Source organism: Pieris rapae, chromosome 21 (assembly GCF_905147795.1).
Source record: "Pieris rapae chromosome 21, ilPieRapa1.1, whole genome shotgun sequence".
NCBI classification, from domain to species: Eukaryota; Metazoa; Arthropoda; class Insecta; order Lepidoptera; family Pieridae; genus Pieris; species Pieris rapae.
In genome coordinates this window covers 5,717,315-5,737,077 of record NC_059529.1, presented here as the reverse complement: position 1 = coordinate 5,737,077, position 19,763 = coordinate 5,717,315, and the positions used below count along the sequence as shown (strand labels likewise).

The following is a 19,763-nucleotide window of genomic DNA, read 5'->3' as shown; positions in this document are numbered from 1 at the left end:
TAAAACTCCTAATAAAGTTCTACAGATAAAATCTTTATTTGCATCTTTATTTGTAGTAAATAATTAGGATACTAAGTAATGAGATTTTTGAAGACTTTGGAGACCATATAAATATTACTGGGAAATTGTGGCCCATACATTGTCTAGCTTATTTGGCAATGAAAGCATTGCATCGTTTTTGTTTGCGGAATTGCCAGCAGATCTGAAATCAATCAAAACCATACATGTTTTCGACGCTTATGTGATATATTATGTTAGTCTAGACCTTTTAAGAGTAATTAATAGACTCTGGAAGCATGTTTCTTTTAAACTTATAGCCAGCCTCCTTCGCTTCTTACTGAGAAGTGTGTTTTATTTGTAAGTACAGGTTACCAGTTCAATGATCCGAATTGCGTACCGTAACTTGTTTTACCTACTTATCAGGTTTAAGCTTAGACTTAAATTACATTTACTATAACTCTACGTACAATTACACTATTCAGAGTAATGGTACGTATAGTTTTTGTTGGTAAATATTAAACAATACTTGGCTGTTTCGGAATCCTAAGATATACATCATATCAAAAGCACTCGGCGTCGATTTATGTTTTACGATTTACATCATTAGTAAGTTGAAAAACTATTTTTAAATGAATTTATCATGCTCCCGCACAAGTTCACTACGGTAACATTAATATAAACCACAGTGGTTCTCGAATTTAATATTTCAGGATTTAAAATTGATAATCTTTAAATACGATTTATTTAAATCCAGTATGAAAAATAAATAATATACTTACTGCTGCAATTCCCCGTTGAAAGTTGAAGCATCGTTAATTTTCTTAACATTATGGGGTGAGTAGCGGTTGTAAAATCCCCAGATACTATTCATCAACTTGCTGTTGTACTTCAGCGGTGTAAGTTCCATCACTGCAATGTGCATGGATTATTTTAACCATTATGACAAACGTATGGGTACAGCTTAGCTGGGTAACGTAGATATTTATAGCAGGGCTTGCTAAGAAAGCGACTTGGACATAGCTGATAGAAAGAAGCTAATGCAGCTGAGTTTCATTATCGGACGTCAAGGCAGAATGTAAAATACCATCCTAATCATGTCGACGTCCGTCGTTCCACAATTGAGAGTTTTTTAAGGCAGTTTTGCCGCACCACCGCTATGTGGTATCAGTTGCCCAATGAAGTGTTTCCAAACCCATTCGACTTAGAGCCCTTTAAGAGCGTTCCAATTCTTAAAAGGCCGGCAACGCCCTTGTGAGCCTTCTGTCAATGTGAGCGTCCATGGGCGGCGGTATCACTTCAACTTCAACCTCCTGCCCGTTTCCCTCCTATTACATAAAAAAGCTGCAAGGTAAATCTTAACCATATGGAGCAAAGCAAATTCTGTATCTTTTTCGAGAATTTTTTTAATTTATAGACATTCGTCTCGTGATCTGTATCTACTATCTAGTAGTCATTCTCTAAATGACATTGCCAGCGGTTAATATGTGTATATAATTGAAGGTTGCTCAAGCATTTAGTATAGATTCAAATAAGTATTTATTAGCTATAATATAAAGTTGGGTATTAAAAACCCGTGACAGCAGTACTGGCCTAGTGGCTTCAGCGTGCGACTCTCACCCTGTGGTCGTGGGTTTGATTCCCAGCAGTGCACCAATGGACTGTCTACGTGCATACACATTCGCTCGAACGGTGAAGGAAACCGGCTTGCCTTAGACCAAAGAAGTCGATGGCATGTGTCGGGTACAGGAGACTGATCATCGACTTGTCCATATATTGTTTATTAACACTCTTCTAAGATGGAGGTTACCGTTACATTTTTTAAACGAAACTGATTGTTTAGATAGCTTGGTACGTATGTTGCCCATAGACGAGTTTATTACGGGCTACAATGAAGCGACAAAATAACGTACACAGATCCGCAGTTTTAACTAATTTGGATGATATAAAATGTACCTCTTATTATTTAAATGTCGTTATTAAGGGGTATATTGCTAGGGCCTAAATAGTACACAAGAAGACAAGCTAAACCAACCAAAGCCACGTATTAGAGGGTTTGTCGTTAAACAGAGGTGCGTTACATGGAGAAAGTGATTAAAGTTTGATAGCCATGGCGTAACAATTTATTTAGGTAATACGTCGTGGTGCAAAATTCAGGCCAGCCAACGGATCTCTCGATAGGCAAGATGCTTTAAATGTTTTGAATAATTCTGGATTCTTTTTCACAGATTCTGCTTGGCATTGTCAAAATACAAAGTTATAATAAATTTATTCACATCTAAAGACCTTTCCGATAACAGGGTACCGCGCAGAACTAAGACAATGTTTAAGCAAAAACTAAATGTGTTTTTTGAGGCCACTTCACAACGTTTTAGTTTTATCTTAGATCATAAGTTATCTTCGACCCAACTTACATTTTGTATGGTAGAACTTCGTTGATTCCCCGCCTTTCTTAATGTTTGACACTTTCATATCGCGTTGTGATTCCCTAATTCGGGCAGCAGAGAATGCAGACGGTGGAATCGACGCCATCAGTTCGCAAGCTGAAAATTGAATAATGAGATCGTTATGTCGGGCAAAATGTGAATTTTAGTAATTGATTCTATAAATGATCAGGCGCTGTGTTACTGAAAATTGTAATGAGTGAGTGATTTTAAATTCTAACAGCAAAACCTATACAAGTAATTTAAGATAATAATTTAGTGATAATTCATATAAATTTTATATATTTTTTCGATATGTTAATGAAATTAGGTCAGAGAACAAAGGCAATGAACACTCAAGAAAATCTTACCTCTGCACACTTTACAATATATATTCTGTATCTCTGAGCCCGATGTGGCAATATGGCCTATTTTAGGGCCGTAATAGGGAATGGAAGATGTATCCAAATCCACCCTGCTATACAGTACCATGAAATCGCAACAATGTACTAGAATATAAGAACAAATCGAGAGGTCAATGAGACGACTGAGAGATCAGGCGACGAATAAGTCACTGAACAAGATGGCTGCGAGCTCGGCCTGACCCCAACAGACTTATCAGTTACGATAAAGCATTTATTAGAACATATGTGTTTAAACTTCTTAAATCTATGAGCTTCTCATCGATTGTCTGGTTTTAATGTATGGCACGGATTATTTTGGCAAAGTAGGAAGTAATAAATAATACGATGTTTTCGGCCTTCTCTTAGTGTTTCATTTGTTATGTTTAATTTACAAAAAGAGTAGGTTTAATATGACGTGATTATATTTGTTATTTAACATCATCTGTCTGTAGCATCTTGACCGAATCGCCGGGAATACTGTATTGCCAGAACTTTCCTTAGGACCAATTTAAAATACCCTAAAATGACGAGTAAAACCTCTATGTTTTTGTTGTACACTTGATCGAGAGGTTATTTCTAATTTGAATTAATAATACATACATGATTCACGTAGTATCAAATAGCTGTCGGTTGGTGCATTTTACGTATTCAATGACCTAATAATAATAATTTTTTTTTATTTTGTCTTGGCATATGTTTTTTCTTCCTCCTCAGTTTCTTTCGTACATAATTTTTAGAGATTTTCTATTTTACTAACTGTTTAAAGCTGGGTATCAACTGGCTTTAATCGTTTAAAACTTAATTGGACATTATTACAATTTATGAATGTGGGAAAAACTAAAGGGCTCATTGTGGCTTTGGCAGTGTGCGATGATTGCTAACATTTGGTTTGCGCTTCTTATTATCAACAAAAATATATACACAACTACTATATATAACTCCCGCTTGAAGTTCACATTTTGTTATGAGTTTGTTGGTTGGGTTAGAAACTTAGTGTAAACTATAGACAGTTAAAAATGCATTTCTTAAAAATCGTCTCGACATCTTGATTCCTCCTAAACTTGGGAGGAAAATCCCCAAGCTGGCATCACTGACTGAGATCTCTAGGAAGTTAGTTTAACGTTAATCTCTCAGCCCCAGTAGCATTTAGCCCTTAGTAACACATTTTATTTTCACATATTCGATAATAACCGATAAAAAAGTTCTTCAAAACAGTGTGACCTCTAATGGTCCCTGATTTAATTATTTCTGATAATTACAATATCAAATACATATATCACACTCACAATACGGGATTTACGAGTGCAAATTTGAGATTTCGATATGTACTAAGTAGAAACTACTTATATTAATATTGTTTTTTTTTATAGAACAGGGGGCAATCGGGCAGGTGATGTTAAGTGATACCGCCGCCCATGGACACTCTCGATGCCAGAGGGCTCGCGAGTGCGTTGCCGGCCTTTTAAGAATTTGTACGCTCTTTTCTTGAAGGACCCTAAGTCGAACTGGTTCGGGAATACTTCAGTGGGCAGCTGGTTCCACAAAGCGGTGGTGCGCGGTAAAAACTGCCTTGACATCCGATGATGAAACTCAGCTACAGATATTAATCCGAACAACTATTCGGAACACTCTCCATGGTTAATGCGGTAGAAGATGCAGAGTGATCCCACATCTCTACGCAACGCCAAAGGATCAAGCCGCTCAGAGAGAGATTGGTCGTCGATTTATTATTGTATTTGTAACGCCATCCCTCTTTTTCCGTTCGGTGATATTGGTTTTCAACAACGTCAACAAAGACTTTACGTCTGGCGTTGCAACCCTTCAGAGATTTGAGATCCAAACATAACTTGTGTCAATATCGTTTTATATCGAAAATATTTAATTCCAGAAATTTCAATGTAAAATGTTAGAAAGAAAATATTGGAGATTGCGCAATTAAGACTTGGTCATACGCAGCATAAGAAAATCGCCTAAAGGTAATATTTGTAGTCTTAGCGTTGTCTATGACTTCCATGAATTGCTTTGTCACGACTATGAACCTTACCCTAACACAGACATGTTCATAGCACATCAGACAAAAGGAATCACTCACTTGCTATTATGTTGGAATATAAATATTAAAGATTTTGTAAAATGAGTTTTTCGATTCCATACATACTTAAATCTCACTACGCACAACGGATCAAATAAGCATCTAAGTGAGAAAATTGGTCACATCTCTAAGGCTTCTCCCAAAAACTTAGTATATTTATTTAAATAAAATGCAAAATTCTTACGCATAACATTTATTTTTCCTTAAATCTAACGGTTTCGTAAAATTACAATTTCATTGAATACTGCACAGAACATGATTTAATATTGTGCTACATAATGTCAGATTGACATTGACAGTTCGATACAAAATACAACCAATAACTTGAGGTAGACTAAAAATCGTCTAAATAGGATTTCGATTAAGTACTGTGCTGCTGAAAAACAAATAAATGCTGTAAATGACATTATAAAGCAGATAAACATGATCGTAAAGCTTATTCTAAAATGAAATAAATTATTATAAATATCTACGAGTTCGGGTGACGAGTCCAATACTGCTAGTTCAGTCAGCACACATTGTTATCTGAAAATAAAATAGATAGCGAATAGTATCCATGCTTGTAATTAGTTATAATTAATCATCATAACTCGGGAGAACTTTCCACAGATTACATAAATAGATTTGGAAGAAATTTAATAATATTAATTATACATACATAACCATATCATCCTTATCTGTCCATTCCATACAGGAAAATTAGAAAGTTAAATTTTTCTTTAGTTTAATTTCTAAAAACGTAATTTAAAAGAAAATATTATCGCGAAAAGTTTGACGAATACTACATATGGGCGGGCTCATCTGATGTTAAATGATACCGTCGCCAGAGGGCTCACGAATGCGTCGTCGGCCTTTTAAGAATTGGTACTTTGCTTAAAGAAGGAAGTCGAATTGGTTCGGAAATACTTTACTTGGTTCACAAATGTATAAATATTAGGTTATAATTATAATCAGAATTATACCTCACATAATCGTTGTGATTATAATAACAAAATGTGTTATATATATAAATTTATTAACATACGTTAATAATCGTAAAGGAAAATATAATGTATCAACCTATTCGATAAATATTCTTATTCTTTTATTGTTCGATTTGATATTGATATGATAAAATATAAGATTGGAAAAAAATAATTTAAACCACAAATTTTGTGTTTATGGTCCCTAAAATCAACTCACCAATTGATCTAGTATGTCCTGATGACAGGTGGCACGGTCTTGCATTCCTGCTGGTCCAGGGTTTTGTCGATGACAGGTCTGTACGTGAGGTGGGTCTCGCCTGTTGATGCGTTTGTCTCCGCTATGGTGTGCTTCCTCCAATGCTTCTCGAAGGGCAACTTAGTCTGTAAACAACGAAATTGTAACATGAACATATCCATACATTTATTATAAAGAGTTTATTATCTCTGGATCTATTCAACCGATTCTGACATTTATTTTATCAAAAGAAGGTCATGTTATTTCTGCGTATATCAAAATAATTAAAATACTCGGGTCAGATTTGCAGTCTGAAAAAAATGGTTGAACGAAAACGTTTCTAACAAAATCATTAACGTTATTAATAATTATACGTATAATGCAATAAAATAGTATTAAAAAAACATAATTGATTTTCCTTATGAACGCTTATTAATAGAGATATTTGTTTAAAAGAAAAGTTGCAGCTTAATAATGCCTAAAAAAATTTGCAACATTTATTTAAATTTTATAAAAACAAGTTCTCCGCTGCGGCTATCTATCTGAGGAAGTTTAAGTATTAGGTTCAATGTTTACCGGTCAAGGTTGCCGGCTCAAAGCCGGGAACCAGTTATATTTAGGGCGAAACAAAATGTCCAGGGGATTTTGTAAGGGGAATTATTAAAAAAAAAAAAACAAAAAAAAGAAACGTGTGGCACTCGGGGACTGCCGCTATAAAGCTATTGCATAGCATTTTTTATCAACCTATGCAATCATAATTTTTTATTTATGCAGTATTTTTTTTTCTTTGACATTAATTCAATCTACCAGATTCAGACTAACAAGCCTATATAGTCTGTCTCGTGTCCAACGCGTACCGGCCGCGCTTACGTTACGTTAACGTTACCGATCTCGTCAGAGCGATGTGACACGCAGTCTGCGTTCTGTCCTGCTCTAATGCATATTGGGCGCATCTTTATTACGTCATAGTGTGTTAGGTTATTGTCGTTACGGAATTTCTTGATTCGGTCGCCGCGCTCAATGCCTGCGATAAAATAATAGCTTAACTAACGCAATTTTTTTAAAGCTATACAATTAAAAAAAAACAAGATTATCGCTTATCGTGGCTATGACTAGAAGAAGCTCTAAACAGTTTAGAAAAACTAAATTGAAAGAAAGAAAAGTTACGAAATATAGCACTGCATCAACTTCAAATCTGACGATTCTTTCTTATTTTTATTTTGGATACACATTTATTGACATAACGAATTCACGGCAATAAAATCACCAGGTAAATAAGTTGTCATATTTTGAATATTTCCAACCACTTTTGTAATGTCCTTCGTAAGGCTATTTATATTGATTTAAAACAATGTTTATCGCTTAACCCGCCGGTCATTCTAATACGTATATTTTCGAAACTTTGACGTCTTTAGTTATTTGCGGGGGGCACGTCTCACTGATAAGATCAATGAAAACAACGTAATTTAATCTAAACTAGAATTCTACATATTATGATGCCCCAATAATATTGATCTATTTCTTAACAAATAATCGTATTTTTAAACTATTTTATTTACTTATACTTTTACACAAGACTTCATTAATTACACTGCTAACTCTTACAAATTTCACTTTTTTTTACAAAGGGTCTGGTTCACAATGTATGGATAAAGTACCAATTAGCTATGCAACACATAAATTATTCGGAAGATAAAAGTTCCGAACAACTACTACGCGTTTCATGACGAATAGCGCTATCTGACAGTCGTGAAACGCAACAAACACTAGTTTATCCTACCAATAAGTAATAAATATCTTATTTGGAACTTATCCGGATATTGCGAAACAGAACCTAAGTATTATTATTATTACTACTGTGGTCTGTGGCAGACTGACCAGCGCTGTGGAACACTCTGCTTCTCAGCATAATGTGCCAGGGGCAATTTCAACCACAGCACACACGCATCACAGGATTAAAACGTACCTTGTTCTTTAAAAAAAAATATTTTTTATTATTTTTATTATTGTACTTTGTGTGTGTTTTGTTTTGAAATTATCCAACTGTCTAGAGATTCAATTAACTCTCTGATTTAACTACTTTACTGCGACATATATACGAACGAGATATATGTATGTCACCAGTAGCAGTCCCAATATTAGTCTACTAGGCTCACGGGCATGTATCTTTAATGCCTTTTTGAATTGGTTAAACGCGCTAATATTACGAATTTTAGACGATAATTTACTAAAAAATTGCACACCCTCATACTTAATAGACTTCTTCAAATAACTTGTTAACATTTAACTATTTTATAACTGACCGGATATTTCATTTATTAGCCGCGGTAAATACTTCAACGTTGTCTCACCATAGACTATTTGCTCGCGAAGTAGAGAGCCGAACTTGCGAATGTTTACGTCATAAACACCTATTTTAAGTCTTTACGAAAAAAAATCTCGACTAGAAGGCATTTCTTAATACTTTACTATGAGCAGAATTTTACATTTATCCTTCTTATATATGTGTGTAATGCATGATGCGTTTAATGTATATTTCTTTTTTTGGCGTTTATACTGTGTACATTATATTAATACCGACTTATATAAAATATAAATTATTTTTGAATTGAATTTGAATTTCACAGTGGAAGTAAACACGATTATCAATAATATTAAATAATAATCAATATCTCAGAGTGACGTCACGGCGATATTATTTAAAAAATACTAGTTATCCATTTATTCCGATAAAGATTGTTTATAAAAACAACCGAAGCAAATTTGGCTCGATACAAAAGGAAAAAGCGAATCAAAATGGTTTTTAGGATATTTAAAGTGGTGCAATGTAGATTTTTGATTATATCAAGTTAATTATTTACATCTTTAAGAGAGTTTTAGCTGATTTATTCAGTCAGTTTTATGTAATGTTTTCTGCATACATAACATAATAATAAAATTGAATATCTTTAAAACATAGGAAATGAACTTTCGCCAACTCACTAATCTCCATCCATATTAATTATTATAATACCTGTCCTTCCAGTGGCTTGGAGTAATCATATTCATCACGTCTTGTCTTAAAATCTTCTCTCGCATGGGCACCCCTGGATTCCTCCCTCGCCAAGGCACCTTCAACGATCTGAACCGAGTTGATGAGCAAATTCTGCAGTTCCAGGGTTTCCACCAGATCACTGTTCCATATCAGAGATCGGTCTGATGTTTTCACATCACCTATTTGTTTGTAGATCTCGTGGATTTGACGTTGGCCTGTAATTTTGATAATCATATTTATTTTTTATTTGCCGACACGGCGGCGAAGCAAAGCTTAACTGACAATGTATGTCGTGTATATGATAGCTGAACTTAATTTATGATTTTATGAAAGTAATATATTACTTTTTTTATAGAAGAGGGTGCAAACGGAGGGGCCCATGGACACGCCGGCCTTTTAAGAATTGGTTCTTGAAGGAAACTAAGTCGAATTAGTTCGGAAATACTTCAGTAGGCAGCTTAATATATTACTTTGATGAATGCAAAACAAATATTATGTTTAATATAAAGAAATTAACACAACAAAAACTGTTTTGCACGTACAAATACTTGACAAACAGAATATATGTGTATCCTTTTTATTGACATTATTTTACATTTTAAAATACGCCACAACACGACCATTATGGTTATGTTTTGTCGATTCTTTGACCTTTGGTAAATGCGTTCTTTAATTTGAAGCCAGAGTTTGTTTGACGAAACTTATTGACATTTTCTATTGGTTTTTTGTAAATTTTCCAATAGAGATTTTCTATATAGAGGTATATAAACAGAGACAATTTTAACAAAAACATGAAAATTGGTCCAGCCGTTCTCGATTTATGAGTGTCTGAACAAACCTTTGTTTTATATACATATTAGGAAGATATTGTTTTAAACGCCACTTGTAATGCAATACAATTTAAAATTCCTCTTAACGGGAATAACAAACTACCAATAATGATTTTGGTAAGTAAAATAATAAATTCACTACCTTATTTTAGAATTCTTTAGATGGAAACAACTTGATTGAATTTGCGTTCAGATATGCAATCTCAGTAAATGCATTAAAATTTTTATTACTATGGCGAATTTTATGTTCATTTTTTATGAACACCTGATGATTTGCTTTTTAAAACAGTACGAGAGTTTTTTACGCCGGCTTTTTTTCTCGGCCCTCTGTCTTCTTTGCCGATCAGTAGGGTTGCCTACAGATTCAAATTTAATGACGTGGAATAAGTGATACCTTGATGATCTTATATTCCAAAATAAACGTATTTTATTTTAAAAGAAATTTTAAGATACCATGGAAACTTAAAGCAGCTTTTCACATGCAATTATTTTATAAACAAGCAGTTTTTTTAAAATTAATTGGAATGTTTTTCATTTCTAAGGTAGAGGGTAGTTTCACAACTGAGAGTTATTTAAAACAGTTTTTGCCGCGCTTAACCACTATACGGCACTAAGTATTTCCAAATCGGTATTTCCAAAGCTTTTAAGATAGGAGCGCACCAATTCTAATGCCGCATTTACATTCAGCCGTAGTGAGAAGGGAATAGGGCAGGACGAGTATGTAAACGCGATACTTCGTCTTAAGTATCGCGTTTACACACTCGTCACTCAGTACAGCTGAATATAAATGCGGAATTAGGCCGGCAACGTATTTGTGAGCCTCAGGCAATGTGAGTGTTCATGGGTGGCGGTATCACTTAACATTATATGAGCCTCCAGACAGTTTGCTCCATCATAAATATTAAAAAAAGAAATAGGTTTTATATGCTTTTCTATTGAATTCAAAATAAATAAAAAGAAATTGTTGACTGAATAAAAATATCCTACCTTCTTCGAGCGTGTTCTTCTGTCTGAATACAGCGGCATTCGTTTGCATGTTCTTCTGCATGCGCAGACGCAGAGCGGCTGTTGGGATAGTACCGTTCGCATATCTGATCTGGTCCAAATTCGTGATGCTTTCCTGGCCTGTTGTCTGTAAATATTATAAGAATAATAACGAATAGAAACATCCTATTTTAGTTCATCAATCGATTGTGACTAAATATTCGATCATCAACTCATGTACCAATAAGAGACGAAAAAATACTTTAAGCGATAAATAATAGAATAAGGACCTCATAAAATAAAGTTAAAAACATTGTACAGTTGAATGCGCTAACCTCAAAAACTAGTGGTAATATTTAAAAAAAAATTGTATAATATTATTTTACTTGAAACAATTATAGTTCTGACATAAATTATATTTGTCGTCATAAAAACGTAAGTTGCACACCTCTATACCCAAACATACCCCGACAAGTGCGGAGCATAATGTAAACAATATAAACCGGCAACGCACTCGCGAGCCCTCTGGCATTGAGAGTGTCCATGGGCGGCGGTATCACTTAACATGAGGTGAGCCTCCTGCTCGTTTGCCCCCTGAAGAAAAAAAATGTGAGCCTTCACGGGACGCCTGGCAGATGTGAAACATCGACATTATTTTGGAAAAGTAATAAGCAGAAAAGAACAGATTGATAGGAACTAAATAATAATAAAATAAAATATTACGATTTTTTTCCACATAACGATGACTATTTATTTGATAAAAATTTATTTTCATTAAATATTTTTAATGTGAAATTTACTACTGCATATAGACTGTATATAGGTATATAATATGTAACTACTTTTGCATGCATTTGTTGCGCTCCTAAACAAGACATCTATGGTTACAATTAATACAAAACACAGCGGTTTTATAATGTAACATATTGTGATATATTATTATATTATTTTGTAATAATAATACCATCAAATAGCGCGGCGACGCGTCGCCACGGCATGCGTCGCCACGGCATGCGTCACCACGGCAGAAATCGGTTTTACGTGCGGCTATAGATGTTTCACATCAAAAAATATTTAAACACAGAAAATCATTCTATTATCTATACTTACATCCTTTAGCGGTGCCTGCGTATCTCCCGGTCGGCTTGTTTCAGCTACAGTGATTGCGCATGCGCGGCCGAATACAACGATATCTAACAACGAGTTAGCTCCAAGCCTGTTAGCACCATGCACGGAAGCACAAGACGCCTCACCAGCCGCTAGGAGACCGGGTACAACGCGATCTTGACCGTTGTGGTGAGTTATTACCTGTGGACAAATTATTAATAAACACTTGGCTACGCTAATAATAAATACAACATATAATATTTCTATAGGGGGCGTCCATAAATTACGTGAGGTGTTTAAGGGGGGAAGGGGTCGAGTCAAATCTCATCTAATCTTACGTTGGAGAGAGGGGGGGGTCTCGGCAAATATCACGCAATTTTTTTTCTGATTGAAACAAAAAAAAATAATACTATTTTGGTCCATTTAATCCAGATTGTACATGCTTAAGATTTAATCTTAAGCGTAATCGTAATACGATTAAGATCACTAGTCGTAAATAAAAGCACGAAGCAAATTTGTTTTTTTTTCTTTTTACAATAACAATCCAACGCGTTTACGTAAGAAACTCACATTTTGAAAAATCTCACGTGAGATTGGGGGTTGGGGGAGGGGGTTGAATAAAATCTCACGACATCTCACCAGGAGGGGGGGAGGGAGGGGCAGAAAATTAAAAAAACACCTCACGTAATTTATGGACGCCCCTTTATCTGTTTCATTATCATTTGTAAGTCTAATAGGCAAGTAGATAATTAGTCTCTTGTGACTGACACACGTTGTCGACTTTTTGTCTAAGACACGCCAGTTTAATCGATTGTTCGAACGAATGTTAAATGCGTACATAGACGGGAAGTCCACTGGTGTAGAGCGGAGGATTGAACCTATGACCTCAGGAATGAGAGTCGCAAGCTGAAGCATGTAGGTCAACACTGCCCATATTAGGACATATAATCACAATAAATTGTGGATCTTGATACGATATCTGCGTGACACGCCTTCTTAACTACCGGGACTATATATGAGACCAGACAATTATCAAACGAAATAAATAATAACAACTCCATCGTGAGAACTGTTATTCAGAAGTCTGTAGTAATAATAATTAACGGTTTATTTCCAAAGAAAGTGGTACATTCAGATCATATAAAAATCCACACAATCAGCAATATAAAATAGGTATTCATATTTCATATTAATTATTACAATGCTTTATAGCATTATAATAATCAGTGGCATACACACGTACCGTAGAAATATATATATATATACTAGCGGATCCGACAGACGTTGTCCTGTTTACACGTCTTTAATTTCAAAATTTCAATTTTTAATAAGCCATTTTGATGAAAATTATTATTCAAATGTTATGACAATATCTAACGATCCAGCACATGGTCACACACGATATAACACAATGATAACAAAACTTTTTTAAATTTCGGGACAGATTAAAATTCGAATATTATTTAAAATTTGACACTGCGATGGTAGCGCCGTCTGTCGGATCCAATGTAAAACATTCCAAAATCAACAACAACTAATAAATTGAAAATTAATTAAAAAAACATTGTCCAGCGGACAAAATTGTGAATCTAAACCATTCCCAGATCCCCTTGAACACACACAAAAAATTTCGTCTAAATCGGTCCAGTCGTTTAGGAGGAGTTCAGTCACATACACACGCACACAAGAAATATATATATTAAGATAAATATAATATCTACATGGGTGATATTTATTTTCTAAAAATATGAAGCCGTGAACAGACCGCTAGTACATACGAACGCTGGGAAAATTTAGACATACCGCAGTACATAGAATATGTCTAAAACATTTGTTCAAGGTCATTATGAATATCTATTATTATCTGAGATAATAATAATAGTACGTACGAGGGCATTTCCGTTTCGTGACATAGTGATATAATATTATCAATTTCCTTTGCTGATATGTTTATCGTACATAAAGGTAAACTGATGTGGTCTTTATAATTCATTAGCTAAGTTAGTTTGAATCTAAGGGTAAAGAAAATTTATATTTTAGATGTAATACGATTAAAGATTGTATTTATGTTCTCTCTCACAAAGACGCCTGGGTGTAAACTGTGAATTGAAATTATTTGGACAGGTTATATGCATTTTTCGCATTCTTGGATAAATTTAAAAGTGTAAAGATGGATGAATGTTTCAAGGTATAAATGAGTTTTAATTATTAATATGCATACAAGACCAGATTACGACAAGAACTAAATATGACTTAATGAAAATATTATGATTTTTTCCCGAAAAAAAAAATATATACAAATTATCTAATTTTCATACCAACAATCGCACCTGGTTTCCCATCAATAAATCTTTAAGTGAATTAGAAAAAAAATATGTTTCAATATTATTAGAACACTAACCTAACAACCAATCAAAAATTAAATTTGATTTTTAAAACTAATTTTTTCCGGAAACATACCTCTCCTCGGAAATTGGTGGGTGTTCCACCCATATTGTAATGTACGGTCGGCAACACAGGAATGGGTTCCTTGGTCACATCGACTCCAGCGAAGATCATAGCGGTTTCAGAAATACCAGGGAGCCTTTGCTTCAGCTGATCCGGGGGCAAATGGTGAAGTTGTAAGTGCACGTGGTCTTTTTCTGGGCCACAACCACGGCCTGGACGAATTCAAACAAAAAAATAATTTTTCACTACTGTATCAAAACATTTGAAAATCTCTAGGTGAAAGAAAAATAGGTTTGGATATAATTTTCAAAACAAAGAGGAAATGCCAAAAGTAGTTTTTGAAACATTCAAAGAATTGGGACAAAGCCAAACAATGTTTATAAATTGTTTTTAAACGCTCGTCTCAATTTACAATAGCGTAAGCCACTGACTTGTTATGAAAGTCAAATCTAAAAACTTGATAATAAAAGGCAACGAAAGAGTAATTTTTTGTTTTTCATTGTATTACCACATAGATTATCAGAGAAAGTTTGTTAAAATTGTGTTTGGATTTTTTTTAACTAGCATCGCAATAACGCGTTAAATAAGAGGGTAGACCAAGCTATTTTGTTTACTGCGATTAATTAATTTTAACTATTACACGATAATCTTTATGTATTTAATTTAGATCAGTTAACTATGTTTTAAGTAACGATACTTCTGTAAAAAACTTGAAGAACTCCTCATAATTTTATTAATTAAATGCGGGTAGTTGTTTATTACCTTCCATGATTTCTACAGTCATAGCTCTCGAGACGACATCTCGACTTGCCAAATCCTTAGCGACAGGCGCGTATCTCTCCATGAAGCGTTCACCTTTAGCGTTAACGAGGAAACCACCTTCTCCACGACAACCTTCAGTCATCAGACAACCGGCACCGTAGATTCCTACAAACGAGGTTATAGAGATTTTCCATTCATATATATTAGAATAAGAGTTGTGTAGGACCTAAAAAAATCTTTAACAATTGTAATAATATTTTTAAGATTGACAACATTTTTCTATTATCTAACACGGTTGTATGAATTTCTAGACTGGTCATCTATGGGTAAGCTTCTTAAAAAATGTAATAATTTGAATATTACATGATTGTGTCTATTATCTGACCAAAAACAGTTTTCATAAGTTTTTCGTAGAAACTATTAACAAAGTCAGTGAGAAGATAATTGATTAAAATGTTGTACGTCATTAATTTGTGTATATTTATTAGAGTGGAAAATTTATTCATGTGAAAGTTATGGGTTATGACCTATACGAAGGAAAGTTCATTTTATCAGTTGATGATACAATTAACTAGCCCTGACTTCTCACATTCTTGGATATGGACTTTAGCATATTAAACAAAACTAATTCATTACTTGTTGGGTTCAAATTCATGATAGATTGTATTGGATTACAATTTTATTTTGTTAGCTATTGTAACGTCACAACGTTAGCGATATTATTGTCGTCATTTAAATGAAAAAATAAATTGAACTTTATGTGAGACATATTCAAATTCAAACGAGGAGACAAATTCTTATCATTAATTAAAATTCAGCCTTCAGTAACTTAACATATGTAGAGTATTTATACATTTTATTATTTTCATGGCGTTTACATGGGTAATCTATTTAGGTTCTTGGAAACCAGATACAACCCCTACGCTGATGGTATCTTACCTATTATCAGGCACCAAAGATAAACCTCTGTAGTTTTTCGTACGTTATCGTACCTACATTTCGTCTATTTAAAAGGCTTAAATAATAATTAAAAAAAACATATTTATTTACGCAAATATTACATTATTATTATACCAATAATAGGAATAGAGACACTATTGCTGTTTAATTGTTTATAATAATTACGACTTATCTTTCTAATTGCACTTTTCCAACAAGTTTTATATGTATATAGGCAAAATCCGGTAAGGTCGTAAACGGCGATGACGTTGTAATTAAGTACCTAACACAATAGAATTCAGCCGGGACCTATGATTTTGATCATGGTATGGAATGTTGTTCTAAACGATGTCGTCGTTAACGGTTTTGACTGTATTTAATTGTATAGTTTTTGGCCTACATCCACGTAATTTTGGTATGGATCACACATAAAAATGTTGTATGATTTTCAAAAATTATAAAAAAAAATTGACACAAGGCACGGGCCAGCGAGGGGCTCTCTCATACGAGTCATTATTCTGTACTCTGTAGTAGTGTTGGCCCGGTGGCTATAGCATGCGACTGTCACCCCTGAGGTCGTAGGTTCAATTCCCAGCTAAGCACCAAAGGACTTTTTTTGTGCGCATTTAACATTAGCTCGAACGGTGAAGGAAAACATCGTGAGGAACCCGGCTTGCCGTAGACCCAAAAATTTGACGGCGTGCGTCAGGCACAGGATCACCGACATGCTTAACAAATGATCATGAAACAGATACAGAATTCTGAGGCCCAAACCTAAAAATGTTGTAGCGCCACTGATTTATTTATTAACATTTGAATGTTACTCAATAAAACATACTCATACATTAAAATCAGCTTTAGTTTTGGGTAAAAAATTCAAATGAATGAAATCAAAATGACTCAAATGAAATGCGTCGATCAAAAAAGTCTTAGAATCTTACTCTTAACCCTCAACTTACCAGTTGGATGAAACTGCACAAACTCCATATCCTCATTCTGTAATCCTGCTCGAGCAGCCATAGCTGTTCCATCTCCGGTACAGGTGTGAGCTGATGTGCAACTGAAGTAAGACCGCCCAGTACCGCCTGTAGCTAAAATTGTGTTCTTCGCTTGGAATCTGCATTAATAATAATAATAATTATTGCAACAATTCTTAATGAAGTAATTCAAATTCTAAATCATTCATTCATATAGATAACACAATGTACACTTATGAGCCCTCTCCTCACTCTCTCACTCCCATACAAAATAACAATTTCATCAAAATATATTATATATAATATAATGGATGTGCCTCCGTTTAATATAGATGCCTACATAAAATACAAACAGGAAGTTATTTTTAATTAATAAAATAAGATACCTGTGAAGTGTTCCGTCTTCAAGGTTCAATGCAATGCAACCTTTACAAACTCCGTCTTCCATGAGAAGGTCCAATGCAAAATATTCAATAAAGTATTCGCAGTCATATCGGAGAGATTGCCCGTACAATGTGTGTAAAAGAGAGTGTCCGGTTCTGCAACAAAAAAATTTATATTTGATAATGGGGAAATATTAGTTTAGTTTTCAGGTTTTCTTGCAGGAAAAATTGGTTAAGTAATTAGGTGTTTCAGTATTATGGAGATACAGAAATATATTACATATAAGATTGATTTTATTCTAAAATCATGCTAAAGGTAACACCTTTTTTATTACTATACCAATGTTTTGTCTATGTAAAAAATATTCATTGCAACATTGTATGGCCTATTTTGTTTAAAGTGCTTAAAATGTATTAAAAATATTCATAACAATAAGCACATCATGCCAGATATGATATAACTTAAAATTAAAATCTCAATATTCAATTGCTTATCACTGCAAATTACTGCAGAAGTGTGCAAGATAAAAAGTTTAAAGTATTATCATTGGTATACAGTTATCAATGACAATAAATTACAAAATTCTAGTTTCCAACCATCTGGCAATATTATTTTAATTTAAAAATATTGATCATTAAGACATAAAAATGAACGATACTGTAATATTACAATAGGTAAATGCAAATGTTTTTCGATATATTTTAGAACTACTTTACCTGTCTGCAACAGCACAGCATCTATGTGCTTGACCACCCTTTCCAAATTTCAAGGACTGGCCACCAAAGGCTCTCTGGTAAATCCGGCCTTCTGGTGTTCGTGAAAAAGGCATACCATAATTGTCTAATTCAATAACTGCATGAGGTGCTTCTTTAGTCATGTAGTGGATGGCATCCTGTAAATAGTAGAATGGATTATTTCATGTTACATATATGATTACAATTACATACTATTAAGATTCCAATAAACAATTCCATATGGAAAATCCCTACAAAAAATTACCTAATTTAAGAATGAGTAATGTAATGAGTATAGTAATATCATTATACATTATTGCTCTACCTAATATGCCATTAATAATACATATATGTATATCTTTAAGTTTAAACAGTGGTAACCATAGCAAGTTAATGGTACTATTGCAAAATTTTATAGTGTCATGATTTACCTGGTCTCCAAGCCAATCAGAACCCTTAACGGTGTCATACATATGCCAGAGCCAATTATCTTCTTCCATGTTACCTGCAAACAAAAGTATTTTACATAAAATTGTACAAGTGTTTAAGTCTAGATTTAAGCATCAAAATTATGATAAGGTAATATTTACCCAGTGCAGCATTTATTCCACCCTGTGCAGCAACTGTATGTGACCTTGTGGGAAAAAGTTTTGTAACCACAGCAGTCTTGAACCCTTCTTGGACAAGACCAAAAGCCGCTCGCAGGCCCGCGCCTCCCGCACCAATAACGAGTGCATCGTGTTTGTGGTCAATTACTGTGTACGACTGTGCGACATTGGAATTGGCTGAAGCCTCCTTCAGAGGTGATGCTCCGCCAACAGATAAATGGAGATTTCGGTACAAATGCGTAGCCTGTAAATATAATTTACATTTTAAATTTTAGTATTACTTAATGCGAATATAAAAAATATTAATAATCGCAATAAAACATACTATAATGGCATATTAATGTACGTACATGATTATCTTAAAAAAAATAACGCAACATTCCATTGTAGCAAGTTGGGACTACCATATTATATGTATTTATTACTAAGTGTAAAAATTGAATAAGAAAATTGCACCATAATTTGCAATAGAACCGATAGGGCTTTTGAACGCCACCCATTCATAGCATTTCTTTTTATTTTTTGCGGTTACATAACAAAACAGTTTTCTTCCTAATATAATTTGGAATACAAACCAGTGATGCTGGGCTACGAGATAAAGCTGCTTTCAATAATGTACTCATGATGGAACTCTCTGCTCGCACCTAGAGTACAAATATATATTATTTTATTCTAGAATATTTTCGGGACCAACATGCACCCGCTAGCAGTGTTTCACTTTCGCAACTAATTAAAGCTGTCAATGTCACTGAGCGTCAGCAAAGGAATTTTGAAGTAAAGCTGCTGATTGTCAGGTTTAACAAGAGTTTTTAAACCAATTCTTATATTGTGTTGTGTCAG

The 19,763-nt window shown here is 34.1% G+C and overlaps 2 protein-coding genes across 2 annotated transcripts; both read right to left on the bottom strand.

The window, feature by feature from the left end:
* Positions 1-12: 12 nt before the first annotated feature.
* On the bottom strand, positions 13-3,009 carry LOC111000335. The gene is made up of 4 exons (XM_045632947.1): positions 2,792-3,009; positions 2,412-2,540; positions 780-909; positions 13-202 (listed from the first exon to the last, which is right to left on the bottom strand). The coding sequence occupies exons 1-4, from the start codon at positions 2,910-2,912 to the stop codon at positions 115-117; spliced, it is 468 nt and encodes a 155-aa protein (XP_045488903.1). The 5' UTR covers positions 2,913-3,009; the 3' UTR covers positions 13-114.
* Positions 3,010-5,093: 2,084 nt separating this feature from the next.
* Positions 5,094-19,662, bottom strand: LOC111000336 (succinate dehydrogenase [ubiquinone] flavoprotein subunit, mitochondrial). Its single transcript, XM_022269734.2, has 13 exons — positions 19,499-19,662; positions 18,906-19,167; positions 18,747-18,820; positions 18,298-18,473; positions 17,584-17,736; positions 17,180-17,337; positions 15,282-15,446; positions 14,532-14,731; positions 12,075-12,272; positions 10,968-11,112; positions 9,130-9,365; positions 6,099-6,262; positions 5,094-5,441 (listed from the first exon to the last, which is right to left on the bottom strand). Exons 1-12 carry the CDS (start codon positions 19,544-19,546, stop codon positions 6,107-6,109), a joined length of 1,971 nt encoding a protein of 656 aa, XP_022125426.2. The 5' UTR covers positions 19,547-19,662; the 3' UTR covers positions 5,094-5,441; positions 6,099-6,106.
* Between the last annotated feature and the right edge of the window lie 101 nt (positions 19,663-19,763).